We start from the raw sequence: 16,388 nt of genomic DNA, 5'->3' as shown, positions 1-16,388 counted from the left end.
AGCATCTACATTTATGTTATAACATGCATTTCTTCAGATGGTTCTATAGTTTTGTCCAACAAAAAAATGTAGGTACTCCAAACACGCTGGAAGAGGAGACGCATGGGTAATACGCCACTTTCATAGATATAAGAAAAAAATTTGCAAGCAGTTTCAGTAATTTCCCACCAAGATACAACTTTCCAGTTTTAATCTGCAGCAGCGAGAATATTTTGCTTAAAATTGGTGTAAGAAATACACTACATCGGAGTACCACGGTTCTCATATGGGTCCCATGTGCAATGATAGGCGACGCGCTTCGAACTGAGGCGCGTTGTTCGTAGTAACGTTACCTGCCGCGAGGAGCAGCACCTCCCACCAGCAGCACGCTCGTGGCAGAGATCCAGAGGTCGAGCGGTGTAGGGGTATTGCAAGCAGACGATATTGTGTGCACGAAAAGGGAAGCGAAATGTTCTTCCAGTTTAATAATTTCACAGGGAGACTCACCGGCTCCACACACATGCATCCATATTTCCCTGTGGTAAGCGGCCAACATTATTGTTCAATTATGAGACCAGTTGGCTTTAATTATTCAATTTTTGAGATATAGCTGTGCACTACTCAAAACCAATATTTGTTACACGTAACCCAACACATTTTAATTATAGTTAAATATAATGATGCTGATAAACTTAGTCATTGTTCTTCAGTAAGTATTTTTTCTGTAAAATAATATAAGCAAACGTAGTGATGTGCTCACAGTTGATTACGTTCGGGATTTACTCACGTTATGTGGATCGTGCAAAATCTGACCATAATACAGAGAAATGCACCTCAGTTCTGCGACAGGTATTTAAAAAGATGTCATCGCAATTTCTAATTTGTATATTTGGCCCATTCCGTATTAGCAGTGGTAAGCCGGAATGTTGTAAATGTACTTACAGAAGATCGCCTTTGGAGCCTCCAAGTTTGCTACAACTGCAAAGCTTTGAATAAAGCACAATACATGTTTGTCTCGGTCCCCAAATTTACAATATTTTGTGCAGATGGGGTGAAATGTAGTTTACTGTGAATTTGTGATTTGCAAGACTCAGTTTGCGACTGCAGTTCAGCAAACCTGAAGTAAGGTCTAGGCAATTTCCTGCAGTGTAATGATGCAAATACTGGTGTGTCCTCTACTGCAACATTTTGGATGCAGCTCAGGTACTAATTAGTAAGTTGCCTAGTACATTTATGACATTTGTTCGTGCTGTTATGATCTATTCAATAATAATAGAAATAATCAAATTTATATTTGTATATTTTTTCTAATTGTGTAAACTTGGGAGCTAAGGATAACACATCTGCTAGAAGGAGATTGAGTGTTTACTGTATTGTATGTATCCAAAAGTTTTGAAAACTGTTTTTGTGTTACTGAACATAAGATTTTGAGTCAGTGATAACAGAGACTAGGTATAAAATCAGTTATATTGGAAAAGAACAGAAAATTAAGAAAAAATAGAATTTCAGCTGTCATTTTTACTTTATATTCTGTCCTTAATGTAATTTGAATGTCTGGAAGTCATAGGTGAAGTTACTCGTATTTCATGGAAAAGGTTTTGGAATATTTGTCTCCCATGTCTAGATAGCAATGGTCACAGCAAGACAAAGAATTAAGGGATTTTAATATTCATTAATTTAATTTTTACTAGCATGGATTTGGAAAATCTACATAATTTTAAAATTCAGTGTTTTTCATATCATAATTCTGATTAGCCTACTTTTATACTGTATAGAGGTAACTGTGAGATCGGTACAAATATGTATTACAATTGTAAGGCATATGTGCTGTGAAGTTCTAGTTGTCATTTGAACCAAAAAAAGCCCAGTAGACATTTGCCCTGTTTCAAAAGATGTCCTTTATAAATAATTGTAAATTTTTATCATTGTGAACTTGTTTTATGTGATTATTTATTTTTTAGTTATAATTTGTCAGGGTGTAAATTCATAACATTTTGACTTTGGTGATGGTAATGGTCCCACTGCTGTTAAAGAATATTATTAGGCCTAGTCTTTTCTAATATGTCGAATTCTAATTATCTTTTCTAATATGTCGAATTCTAATTATCTTTCCCTTTTGCTCAAATGGAATTAATAACATTTGTAAGAACCATTAATGGTTGCAGAAGAAGCCATATGTTACACTTGAAATAAATTCGAAACCTCATATCTGTATCAGTATGGAATGTGATACTCAGTGGTATATTAATATTCCTGTTATTTTAGGGAAAAAATGCTAAGAGACAGTAATTTTCATTATTCTAAGATATAAATACATTGTAGTAATAGAGAAGACTCCATTGGCCTATAAAATATTCTAGAATTTCTGCATGAAGCCCCTTCACAGCCACCCATAAATTTGATACTTCTGAAGTTTCTGTACTATTCATTCATCTGCCAGTACACTGTGCAGCTGCAGATTATGTCCAGAAAGTATACTAACAACAATGTATGGCTAGTGCTAATGTACTATATTGATAAGTAGAATTTCTTCTAGATTTATTTGTAGTCTACTTTAAAAAAATAAATTCCTGTGTATCAATAATGATGCTGCAATTATGGACAACTTGGTGTGAGGACTATAATTCATTATATTTTTGTTTGGGTCTGGATTAATACAGCAGTATGTACAAGAAAAGTGGATTTGCAAGGGTAACTTATAGGTCACATCATTGATATGATATATGCACAAGCACTGCAACATTCTCTATTGAGTATATTTTAGTGCATTGAAGGTGTATGGAAACATACAAAATAGAGCATATGATAATATGGACATGTATAATTCAGTGGATCATTTGTGTCACCTCATTTAAGAGCCAATATTTCTGTGCAGTTGGTGATTTATTCTTCTTCCTGAAATGTTTGTGCCCATGCAGATCATTCACAGAGCCTCTGCCAAACATATATGTTCTCCTGCAGTGTATCATGTAGCATCTGCTCCCATTGCTGTCTCTTCAGGTCACATCATTCTTCACCTGGTCTCCCTGTCTTGTCCATGGTCTTCCAGTCAGCCTTTGTCCAGATTCTGTCAATTTTAGGGCTCTTCTCAAAAAGTCTTTCTGGTCCCATTCATTTAATGTGGTCAGACCATTGAAGCCTAACACTCCATAGTTTATTTTAGGGGCTTGAAATGCAACATGTTTCATATTGTTTAATTCCTTATCCTGTCCCTTCTTGTCGTATTCTAGAACCCTCATAGAAATCATATCTCTGTTGCTTGCGTTCTGATCAGAGCTTTGTCAAAATCCAGCATTGTGATTCATTGGTCAAAACCAGCAGATAGTGACTTGTACATTGTGATCTTTATTTTGGCACATATTTTACAAAGTCTTAATTACGTCCAATAAACAATAACAAAATTTAAAACAATTTTCTATTCTCGCAGAAATTTCATCCTTGATGTTCCTTTCTTGGCTAATTTGCTTCCTAGATACTTGAAGGCATTTAGTTCTCTAATAATTTTTCCATTGCAAGTTACAACCTTCATTTTTTCATTTTTCTTGCTGATTTCATTACTTCACTTTTTGTTAAGCGGATTTTCAAGGCTGATTCATTAATTACTCTCAGCCGGCATTTAGTTGTTCTTCCAATTTATGCCCATTTTCTTCTCATATCATCACAGCATCTGCATATGCTATGTTTTTCATATCATTGCCATTGACCCTTGGTGAACTTCCCGTATGATGCTGTCCGTGACTATATTAAAAAGCACTGGTGGAGCACACTTTTTTGCCAAACCTCTTTATCTGCTGTAAACCATGGAGTTTTTGCCATCTACTATAGCATAATTCAGGCATTTTTGTACATGTTTGATTCTCACTGGCATTCCCTTTGAAAGTCCCTGTCTGTGCAGACCTTGCTGTCTCTTTCCCTTCTAACAGTGTCATAAGGCCTTTTTGTATCTATGAATGCAACTGTGTCTTTCCCAAATTCCTAGTTCTTTTCAACAACCTGTCTGCCTGTAAATAAAGCATCTATAAATGATCTTTCAGGTCAAAATCATTGTTCTTCTATTAATTGTTCTATCTTATTCCCTATTTTCTGTAAAACTATCTTTTCATAAATCTTCATGCAGTGGCACACTAGCATTGTTTCTCTCTAATTCTCACAGAGTGCCTTGTTGCCCCTCTTAAAGGTAGGTATAGTTATTTCCTTTGTCCAATTGTCTGGAATATTTCCATATGTCCGTACTATTCTCAATCTATAAAACCACTGAATTCTGATAGCTCCTGCAGCTTTGATCATTTACACTGTGATGTCACTACTCAAGTGGCTTTGCCATTTTTTGTTTGTAATACAGCTTTCTCTACATTCATCATCTGCAGATCTTCTCCTCCTATTTCTTCTCTGTGTATTTCTTTCATCTCCCTCTATCTCATACTTGTTTCATCCTTTCCTTCGTATAGTTCTTGGAAGTAGTCTTTCCATTCTTTAAAGACTACTACTTCCTCTGACACAGGTTTTCTTCCATGTTGATGATGTTTGAAGTATTTTCTTTTTGTTTTCTTCTTTTACCTAATATGTGGTATATCATCTTCTTGTTGTTCATAAAATTTTCTACTTCTTTTGTGAATTTTTCCCAAGGCATCTTCTCAGCCAATGCTGTCATTTTCCTTGCTGCTCTTCTTAGTCATTTCCATTTTTTTCCATTCTGGTTTTGAACCATTCTTTCATTGCCTTCTTCTTCACAGTGTCTGTAATTCTCACATTTCACCCAGGAAGTTTTTTGTGTATGACTTTTGTTGATGTCCTTGCACTTGTTCCTTGTTTCTTCCACTGCCCTGGCTAGGGCCTGTTTGACACTCCTTCATCCTTCATGTACATCCTTCCTCTCATCTTTAGGAAGGTGTATATTATTTGTATCCCCATATATCTCTTGGGTTTCTCTACCTTTCAGATTCTGGCACTTGATTTTTGTCTGTCTTATTCCTTTTCTGAATTTCTTTAGTGTCCGTACCAATAGCCTGTGGTCACCTTAAAGATTAATGCTTGGTATCACTTTCACTTCTGTCAGGCATCTTCTGATTTCTTCAGTTATTACTATACATAGCTTATTATGGATTTATGTGCCAAATTCCAACTGTAGCTGATAAACTTGTGACACTCTTTTCTCATACCATCCATTATCAGTTATCCATTTATTTCTCAGACATGAGTCAAGTAATACCTCACCTTCCTCATTTCTGTGATATCTTCCATGGCTTCCTGTGGCTGTTTCATATCCTCTTCTATCACTCCCAACTCTGGCCTTAAACTCTCCCATAATCACAGTCTTGTTAGATGTTTCACCATATTGCAGGTTAGTGATAAACTTTTCCTTCTAATCTGTTTTGCATCTTATTTGAGGAGCATATATGTGGACTGCATCAAGAATATTTCTTTCCATCTTAAGTTTAATTATTCTCTTATATTTTCCACATTAAGTAATTTGTTCACTGTTTCTTCTTTTGACTTTTCCTGACCACCATATCTTATATCCTTTATCCTGCACCTTACTAAAAGTCCCTATCTTTCTTACCTCACTTAGTACCATCATTGGTATGTACCCTCCTGTCATGATCTGTGCTATTTCCTGGGTTCTTGCATCCTTTTATAAGGATACAATGTTTAAGTCCTATGTATTTCTTTGGACAAATCTGCCCTGCTGCCTGTCACTTTTTGAGGTTTCTTTAGGGTCTTCAAAGCTACCCTAGTGTTCTCCACTGTACTTTGATCCTATAGGCAATGCCCTACTTCAGGCAGTTACCTGTCTCCAAAATGTGGTTGAGGAGTTGGACTTGTGGGAAACAAATAGTTACTGACTTATTTTAGTTGCAAGCTGTGTATAAATAATTTTATGAGTGCTATCATAAAATATGTTAGAATCAAAATATGTCTAACCAGTTTTGTACAGTACCAATTGACAATGACATACTTTAGTTAACTTCCATTATTAATAGATGTCTTTAGAAGTGAGGTGCAGACATTGGTGCACAGTAATTGACAGGCTTGCCTAAACTGCACAAGTGTGAACTCATAGCACCAGCTCTTATTCTCAGTAAAGACAGTTTACAGGAAGTAGGAGTCTCAATCACAAGCTTTAATAAAATCCTCTAAAGTGTCCATTTTATGATCTCAGTTTGTGCAGCACAGATCAAAAACAGATCTGCATGCCCAAATGTTTGTGAATGGCAGTTTCATCAAAGTACTTGCTCATCAAGAAGTTTGCTGGTATATACCACAGAGTAGGTTTTTATTTTGAGTGAAAATGGATGAATAAATTTGGCATGCAAGAAAAATTAATACATTCTTTAAAAATGTGTACTTGAATTGTATAGTTAAAGATCAAAATAGTCCCCCAGTGTGCATATACATCATTTATTTATCAAAACAAACTGATGAAACATGTTAGGTGTAACTGATTTCTTCTTCTTACTGAGTAGGCAATTTAAGAGTTCTTTGTAGGCCTTACTTCCAGTCTAATGGTGGGCAACCTGTCCTTCATTTTCTTTGATTCTTTCTTTTATTTTAAAGTTTATAAAACTATCCTGTTCAGCAGAGCTTAACACACACCAATTTCCAAACCCAAAATTTGTATAACTTCCTTAAACAGCAATTTGCATTATAAGCATCGTAATATTTGTAAAATTTTTACTTGACATGTCTAAAATTCCTCTCCTCATGTTACTACCGCCACCCCCCGCCCCACCTTCTCACTATAGATTTTTTTCATGGGAGCTCTTCTTATAATGTTTGTTTCCAATCATAGCCCCAAGGAAATGATTTCGAGCAGTAGAAAACTTCTAATAATGCAGTTTACTTTGGCAGTTATAGATTTAGAAGGCAATATGTCTCATGGTACTAACATAGCAAAATGTTATAGTGGACTCTTAAGACCTGACACTTGACTGAATGATAAAATTTATTTTAAATGCAAAAGGTGGAATACAAGCATTTAGAGGTGCTTCCAGAAGCAAACTTGCTTTGTAAAGTCCTAAAACAAATGGCAGTTCTACTTATAGAGTAGAAAACTTGATTTATGAACTATTAAATATTCTCCAACCATTTTAAATGGCACAAGAAGTGATTTTTAGTTAGGAAATTGGTGACATGTCAGTATCAAGATTGTTCTGTACAGCTCTCAAACAGAACGTGAGACATTGAAGAAACTGTTTAGCGTTTTGCAAACATTTATGATCTGTGATTTGGATCAATTACAAAAAATGAAAAAATACTTGTTTAAATTTAGTTTTGTACTTTTGAACAGACTCTAATTTATATTAGAGAATGTAATGTTTGATATACATGCTTAAATGTTTTATTTTTTGCCCCATGGAAGAGTGCACAGCCACTGGAAAGGAGGGAACCTCCCAAGATAATATTTCACAGCAAAAATGAACAGATGGCACGGGTTGCACCACCAGTTAGACATGCATCACAAAACCTTATTCCAGGCACAAATACCCCCTATGGTCCTGTACCTGAGAATCTGCGGCGCAAGATGGAACATTTTCAGGTAAAATAGACCTGTTTCAGAATTTTTTCATATTTCCAAACAGCTTAAGAATAAGAACCCTGTGAATTTCTTATGTTAACTAGAGTGAATGGGTTTGAATGTCTGATATTTTAATAAGTTCTAACATAATCTCCCTCTCCACTGGAGAGGCAGGGGAGGGGAGGGGGGGGGGGCAGGGCAGAGTTAATGCTACTTCATCCATTGAGCATTAATTTTCACTGTTGATAGCATCTAACATCAGTCAACTGTGGGGGCTTAGTGTTTATTTTTTGTGTGTGTGTGTGTGTGTGTGTGTGTGTGTGTGTGTGTGTGTGTGTGTGTGTTTAGCTACCTTACTTTACTGGAAATGATGTGCATACCAAAGTTCTAAATTCCCTTGCTGCATTTGTGTCTTGAAAATGACAGGATGTACATCTGTCAAAATACTGGCCTGTATTGAAGATGTTATCCAGCTGTGTTCCCATAAGTTACCTGATTATAAATGTAGTAGATAATCTTCTTATAGTATGTATATCACCAGTTAATATTTGTTGGAAGTTAAACAAAAATGTTTAAAATATATTACATGAAAACTACACCAGGAACATCTCCTGTATAGACTGAAATTTCTTACATTATGTAGTATACATTATACCAATTCTGTGTGACTATATGGAACTGTGACAGTTGGAAGCTTCAAGTCGGTGTGACATACAATATGCTTAGTTAAATTTGATTACTCTCTACTGGATGTGACTTCGGCTTGATCTTTTATTCTTCCTGAAGTTCATGTCAATTACCTGTTGGTAAAGGCACTACCTGTTGTTGTTTTTCATTCTGAACATTGGAGTGATGAAGCTCTCTGCACTAGTCTGCCCTCCGCATCTCTGCATAACTGCTGCAGTCTACATCCATTTGAACTTGCTTGCTGTAGTTAAGTTTTGGTCTCTCTCTCTACAGCTTTTACTCTCCACCCTTATCTTGCCTGAGGATGTATCCTGTCAACTGATGTCTTCTGTTAGTCAGGTTGTCACAAATTTCTTTTTTTTGCCAGTTTGATTCAGTATCTTCTCAAAAATTACCTAATTTTCTGGTACAAACAATTGACCCCATTTTCATTCCATGTACAACACTACACTCCAAACAAATACTTCGAGAAAAGGACTTTTTAATATTTAAATTTGTTTGATGTTTATAACTGTCACTTTTTCAGAAATGCTTTTCTATTACCATTATGCATTTTTATATCCTCACTACTTTGACTATTGCCAGTTATTTTTCTGACAAAATGACAGTCTTCATTATTTTTAGTGTCTCATTTTCTAACATGATTCCCTCACCTTCACTTGATTTGATTACATTCAGTTATCCGTTTTACTTTTGGTGTGTGTTTTACAGTATCTCCAAGACATTTCTCCTTAACCCAAATTGATCTTCCTGAGATCAACGTTTAAAAGTTTTCCCATTCTTCTGTAAATAATTCAGTTCATTATTTTGCAAACAGAACTTTAGACTGGCAGTTAAGTAGTATTCACGCCTGACAGCATCTGCCTTCTTTGGAAGTGGATTTATTGCATTCTTTGTGAAGTCTCGAGGGATTTCACCTGTTCGATGTATCTTGCATACTAGGTAGAATTGTTTTGTTGTGGCTGGCTCTTCTGGGGATCCCAGTAAATCTGAGTGAGGGAATGTACTAGGCTTTGTGGGGCTGGTTTCAATGTAGGTCTTTCAGTGCTCTCCCAATTTCTTCTTGCAGTATCATGTTACACATCTCGTCTGTATGTGCAACCTATTGCCACTCTACAATACTGGTCTTAAGTTCATTTCCCTTCTGTGTATTCCTTCCACTTTCATCCTTCATTTATTTGCGTAGTACTGGCTCGCCATCAAAGCTCTTAATATCTATAGATATCAAAAAGTTGTTTAATTTTGCTATAAGTGGATCTATTTTTTCCCATAATCATGCATCAAAAGCTTTGCAGTTTTCTGCAAGCCATTAGTGCATGCAATTTTACACTTTCCGTCAATCAAATTTTTTAGACACTTGTATTCCCAGAATGAAATTTTCACCCTGCAGCAGTGTGTGCTTCCAGGCAAATTTTTATTCTGGAAATATCCCCAGGCTGTGGCTAAGCCATATCTCTGCAATATCCTTTCTTTCAGGAGTGCTAGTTCTGCAAGGTCTGCAAGAGAGCTTCTGTAAAGTTTGGGAGGTAGGAGATGAGGTACTGGCAGAACTAACGCTGTGAGGATGGGTCGAGAGTTGTGCTTGGGTAGCTCAGATGGTGAAATGTGATTTATTAGTCTCATTACATATATTGTACAGATCTTGTGATCTGTTGTACAGGAGACATGTGAAGTTTAGCAAAAATGTAATGTATAATGATATACAGAAATTCTTTTTACACTGTTTTAAAAATAATGCCAATAAATAAAACACCACAATATTACTATAAATCAGCAGTTTCCCAATTTCCTTTGTTGTACACAGACAACACTGCAATATTAGCTATAGATTTTCATTGTTCAAAGTATCAGACTGTCTTCCATGAATTCTTCAATGGTGTAGTAACATTTCTCTAATATATTTTGGAGTAAACTTTCCAGCGAACCAAGGTCCATTGTTAATAGGTTTCTTCCTTTTAATTTGTTATATATTTTTAGCCCCGTGTACAGTGGTGTCTGAGCATAAAGCTTTAAGTGGTGCAAAGGAAATTTGAAGTTTTCCTTGCGACGAGTACCATAGCTATGCTTGAAACGGATCTTTTCAAGAGTATGTTGATTACTATATACAAAAATCAGAATTTCAAAAATGTACATTGAAGTAATTGTTAGTATTTTTAATTTCTTGAACAAAGGGTGACATGTCTCATTTTTGTGGGCTGCACATGTTTCTAATGATTTTCTTCTGAAGAAATAGTAGCCTTGTATTGCTTCTAGAGTTGCCCCAGAAAATTATCCCACACCGAATAACAGACTCAAAATAACTGTGGTAGACTATCTTTCTTGTGTCCGTAGGGGTGGCACCAGATAAAATAAATATTGCAAAAGGCAGGGAATTTAATTTATTTGCCTGGAAGAGCACTTGTCTGCGAAAGGCATAGGGCCCGAGTTTGAGTCTCGGTCTGGCACACAGTTTTAATTTGCCAGGAAGTTCCATCTGCATTCCCTTTCATCTGCTTCGTTTGCTGCATTTTTATATTTTCTCCTTTCATCGGTTAAATTCAGTGTTTCATGTTATCTGAGGATTATTACTGGGCTTGTTTTTTGCTTATTTGGTCGTCTGGTGCATTTACCATTCCCATTCCTTAAGGCTGGTCATTCAGCTAGTTTGTTTCCTTTTCCTTGTTTGTCTAAGTTGCCTAATGTTTCCTTTTAAACTCTCAGCAACCAGTGGTTAATTCAATTCATCCAGGTCTCATATCTTTTTGCAGTTTCTTCAGTTTTGATCTATAATTCATAACCAATAAATAATGGTCATTGTAAACATCTGCAACTGTAAAGGTTTCAGAGTTTAAAATCACTAGGACCCTTCCATATACCCAACTTTACATACATATTTTACCTGAGAAGATGCCATAATTGTCAAGTCATACAATAGTCTGCATGTCACCTACATCATGACTTTTTAAACCAAGTGTTAGTGATAGATAGATTGATTTAGGTTCCAAATTTTATCAGGTGACTAATCCTTTCACCCCTCTCTCGTCCCATCTAACTCCCTCCTCCTCCCCCCCCCCCTCCCCACCCCAAACCCACCAACTCTCAGCTGATTTTCTCCTACAATTCTTCTGTTTCTTCCTTTTTTTACCATCAAATTCTGCCTCTACATCACAGTTAATTTGTCATTTCCCTTAGTGATCTTTTGTCTCGTCATACATTCTGTCAATCTCATTATCAGTGGAGTTCATCTTGATCTTAATAATTGTAAAAATTGATATGTGTATATTTGGATCTTAAACATATCTTTCTAAACTACTGAATCAATTTCAACCAAACTCATTATGCATAGCACTTGCTATGTGGAAAGAACTGCTGTGAGAGGTAAGAACACCTACCTTTCCATAGTAGTGGGGCAAAAAGAATAGTTCTTCCTTACTGTGATGTATGCAGTGCTCTGCCAAGTACTGCCTGTCCAATTGGAGTTCATGCAGGACATACGTGTTGTTGGGGTAGTATCAAGTATCGAAATGCATTGCAAGTGTTATATGAGGAGACCATGTGGCTGGATAGATAGATATAGATAGATAGATGGATAGATAGATAGATAGAGAGAGAGAGAGAGAGAGAGAGAGAGAGAGAGAGAGAGAGAGAGAGAGAGAAAGTTGAAACTGGATTCGCTATAATGAAGCACGTGTCGAATCGAATGGTGGGCATTTCGAACACTTCTTGTAGTATTGGTGTAATAGGAAACAAAGTAATGTGGGTTTCACTTTTGTTACGATACTGTTATAGAAAAGGAAAATAATTTGAATTTAATTTTCATTATGGCATTGTTAAAAAGAGGAAACAGTTGATTGCAATTAATAGAAAACAAATTACAGATAATTGGTTGATTTTGTACTAAGGGAGACATTTGAAGTTAGCTTTTCTTTAGTACCACAACCTTCATTACTGTAATTTTGTGAAAGAAAAGAAACATTTGGTTGTACTTAATTCAATGTTTACACAAGCGAATTGCACATTCTTGACAACCCAGTGACTGTTTACATTGCTTGTTTCAGTAGTACCTAGCTCACACTGTGTCATTGTACACATCCAATGTTTACATTGCTCTTTTCCATCCATTATCTCTCTTATCTCTGAATCAAAGTCTGTAATGCACAAGCAAGGTCATGCGCTGTCAGCAGACAGGGAATCAGCCCTTACCAAATTTGTCCTGTGGATTAATGAGAACTGGTGAGCCACCCAGCCTGGATGTGTGTTTTAGGCCATTTGCCACATCAAGCTAGATAAATGATCGACTGGTACCGATGTCCCACCTCAGGTACACACTAAACAAATATTTAGAAAATGTTATCATGCTTGAATATGATACCTGCTCTAGGCACAGATGGATGGGGTGCACAGATTCTAGCTTGAGAGAAAAGGCTCACTGTGTTTAGAGACTCGTACATGAGGTTGATCAGTATGGCACATTGCAATAGAAGAGATTATTATTTATTGTAATACTCCAAACCACCACATTCAGGATGTCTGTGCTACATTGCTTAACAATGTAGCCTGTGAAATAATGGGTATCACGGTACTGTCTTACAAATGTAGCACCCTTGCTGTAGGATAGGCCAGAGCGAAACTTGTGCCCACATACAGTAAATTTTGTCAGTCACATACTAGAGATAGTTTCACATCCATTTTTCAGCCTTAGGTGCTGTTGCTGCCTGACTGGACTCTAGTGCATGGCATGTGTGCCACCAATTCAGTCAGCTTGGCATCACAACATGAGTGCAGACAGGTCTATACCCATTGCAGGGCTCTATGGATAGTATGTACAGCCCAAGGCCACCTTCAGCAAGAGGCCGACGAATGTTGCTACATCGATAGAAGTTGCAAAAGTGTTAACTGTCTTGAATGCTTTCCAGCATGTACCAACTTCAGATGAATGAAACTTTGTATCATCTGCTACCTACAATGTCAGTATCACTTTCAGATTGATTCCTCACAACAAATTAATCATTAACTCCATATCACTTTTAATTTCAAAATTGTTATGTGCTAGTTAATTTTAGCAAAAATCAGAAAGAAATCATTACCAGTCAGTCATTTCATTTATAGAGATTCAATTATTACCTCCAACCACCAGACTGAGGGGCTCCCGAGAGTGCACAGATAGTAGAGCCAACTTTTTGGAGAAAATCTTATGGTTTGTTATGGTTATGAAAACCAGATAACAGTGATTCAAGGCTGTGTTTACATTTTATGGTCCAGTTCATCATCACTTTGTATCACTCTCATCTAAACACCAGTTTTCTCACATGCACTGTATCCTAACAGTAAAGCCAAAATGTGATGATATGATAGCCAACTGAAACTGAGTGACTTGCTGATGTTGTTGTCCTTGACACTGATGAGATACATGGCCACTTTCTTTGAAGTTTCCACTTCATTTGGATGCTGCCCATTGACTGAACTACTTTAATTTTTTTCATTCTGCTGTTATCGATCACTTATTTCAGGTAGACTGTCCTGTAGATCCTCCGAGTTCGGGTTCATTCCAGTTATTCTTTTCAGTTATTAAAATGTTTGTGTCAGGTAATTGACCTGAAATAATTTTAATGTAATTGGTGCAAAAATATATGAAAGATATGAAAGCAATGACTTTTAGTTGTGTAAAAAGTTTGTTTTGCCCCTATACCAGAATTTGCATATCTCAGAGCTGTGGTTTAATCTCTGTAATTTTACTGCCAGTGTGGTTTGGGTAGCTCAGAATTAGACCTTTCTTCTTAAGGTCCAAAATGCATGACTTACCTTTTTAATATATTGTGCTACAGATTCTTTTTAGTCATACATGTCGGAATACTTTAAATGTGCTTGGCAGTGATACTCTTTACAAGTGAGCTTTCAGTCTTCTCTGTAAACAGTATTACTCTTTGAAATATAAAATTTTCATGTTTATTTTTAATCCTATTATTAATCTTCCATGCAATGTAAATGTCAGTTTCTCTTTATATGACTAACAACACATCATTAATAAAAGACCATATATTTTTGTATTTTCAGAAACGAGATGGTGTTCCAGTTCATCTGAAAGGTGGTCCTATGGACAGAGCCTTATTTGGACTCACAGTAGCCTTGTGTGCTATTGGACTGTTTGAAAGTTTCCGCTTCTACTATATAATGTCTACACCAAGGAAATAGACATGGATAAATGCTAGTGTGTTAATAGTAGGAAACAAAAATGTAAATCATTTGACAAAAACTGTGGAGAGACCCCATGAGTCATACGTGATTAATATTGTAAATATTATTTATTAAAATAAATGGAGATGTATTATTCTTCTACAATTTATGAAAAGCTTTTATTTGAGAAATGTATGCTTGTATTGAAGACAACATATTTTTCAAAAATGTTTTTATATTTACATGCAAATTACTTGTGTCCAACAAAATGCCGATGATTACCATTTATTAAAATAACTCAGTAGTATAAGGGAAAGATAGATTTCTACTTACTGTAAAGATGACACATTAAATTGCAGACTGGCACAACTAAGACACTTACACATTAGCTTTCAGCCACATCCTTTGTCACAAAATGAAATACAGTCATCTCCCAGCTGGCCTCAGTGACGGTCTTCCTCTTCTTTCCTGCGTTTACTCACTGCCTGCCAAAGTTTACACACTTCAGCCATACTGTATCAGTGATGGTCCATGCACAACACATGCCTACATGACCATGCAGATTGTTGACGCAACATCTGATGCCACAGATTATTACATTTATTCCTATTGGTCACACTTTTTCACTCATCCTAACATATTTTCACATTTTATTTTCCCACCTAGCCATGCCACATGAACTTGGGGCCCTCGGCCGAACTTGGGGCCCTCGGCCGAACTGATCCACCTTCCTCTCTCTTCCCTTATACTAACACATGCTTCATATGTTTTTCTTCCATGTTTCTGTATGTTTTTAAAGGCATTCCTATCTGAACTGCCGGAGATGGTAGGGTAGTCATGTCTGTGTGTGTGTGTGTGTGTGTGTGTGTGTGTGTGTGTGTGTGTGTGTGTGTGTGTGTGTGTGTGTGTGTGTGTTTTTGACGAAGGCTGTAGCTGAAAGCTAATGTGTAAGTGTCTTTTAGTTGTGCCTCTCTGCAATTTAATGTGTCATCTTTACAGTAAATACCAGTCTATCTTTTCCTTGCATTCTTGATATTCCAACCTGGAGTTTCCAGTGTCTAAAATGACTCATTATGTTATAACCTTAAATGAATTCTCATCGTGATGAATTCATAGTCAGAAATGAAAAAGAAATGTTTGAGACACATACATTTAGAAGCACCATGCTGAATGTAAGTGGCGATGTTACACATATCTGAAATCTAAATTTAATGCATTTCTAACAACGTTTCTCCCATATCTTTGATAATTGTTTCCACAGAAAATTGGATAATGCAGTTCCAATATGACATTGAGGAATAGATGGGTAATACGAATTAGAATAGAGTATGGTAAGAAATGAAGTGATCGTATGGCATTGTTGGCCGGGAGGCCCCATTCGGGGGGGGAGTTCAGCTGCTGTATTGCAAGTCCTTTTTATTTGGCGCCACTTCGGTGACTTGCGAGTCAATGATGATGGACACACAACACCCAGTCCCCTGCTGGGAATTGAACCCGGGCCCCTGCGTGGTAGGCGGTAATGCTACCGCTATGCTACAGAGGTGGACAGTATGGCAAGTAAAGAGGACAATACAGCATGGTTTACAGGGATCACACTGTTCAAAAATTCTTTGATGACTATAAAATGCAATTATAAAAATACAACAAAATAGGGACAATTGTAAACATAGGGGATGCTGATGTCCATTAATTCATCTATTCAAGATGTTCTGTAGATCCTATCAATAAGGATAACATTAAAAGATGTGGAATGGGTCAAGGTCTGCATTAACAAAAGACAACAAAATCATTTTCTTAATATGTGTACTTCTTATATGTGTACTCTATTAACAGTAAATTCACTATACTGCTTAAAGATGTTCATGCTTATGACGGCTATATTTAATCAGTTAAGTGAGAAAGAATTACTGCTCTCTCCTCAGTTATATTGGCTAGCTGTTATTGACAACTAAATATTTTCTTGATTATTACAATAGTATTTTTCAAAGGAAACACTTTTATAAATAGTCCTGTTTTTTGCAGTGGCCACAGGACTGTGGCTTTGGATCGTGTG

At 36.4% G+C, this 16,388-nt stretch overlaps 1 protein-coding gene across 1 annotated transcript; it reads left to right on the top strand.

Annotated features, from left to right (window-relative positions):
* Positions 1 to 362: 362 nt before the first annotated feature.
* On the top strand, positions 363 to 14,500 carry LOC124802813 (cytochrome c oxidase subunit 7A-related protein, mitochondrial-like). Its single transcript, XM_047263817.1, has 3 exons — positions 363 to 520; positions 7,340 to 7,516; positions 14,216 to 14,500. Exons 1-3 carry the CDS (start codon positions 449 to 451, stop codon positions 14,351 to 14,353), a joined length of 387 nt encoding a protein of 128 aa, XP_047119773.1. The 5' UTR covers positions 363 to 448; the 3' UTR covers positions 14,354 to 14,500.
* Positions 14,501 to 16,388: the final 1,888 nt, after the last annotated feature.

This window comes from Schistocerca piceifrons, chromosome 6 (genome assembly GCF_021461385.2).
Source record: "Schistocerca piceifrons isolate TAMUIC-IGC-003096 chromosome 6, iqSchPice1.1, whole genome shotgun sequence".
Lineage (NCBI taxonomy): Eukaryota > Metazoa > Arthropoda > Insecta > Orthoptera > Acrididae > Schistocerca > Schistocerca piceifrons.
The sequence above is the reverse complement of the archived record's forward strand: the minus strand, read 5'-3'. Positions and strand labels throughout refer to the sequence as shown.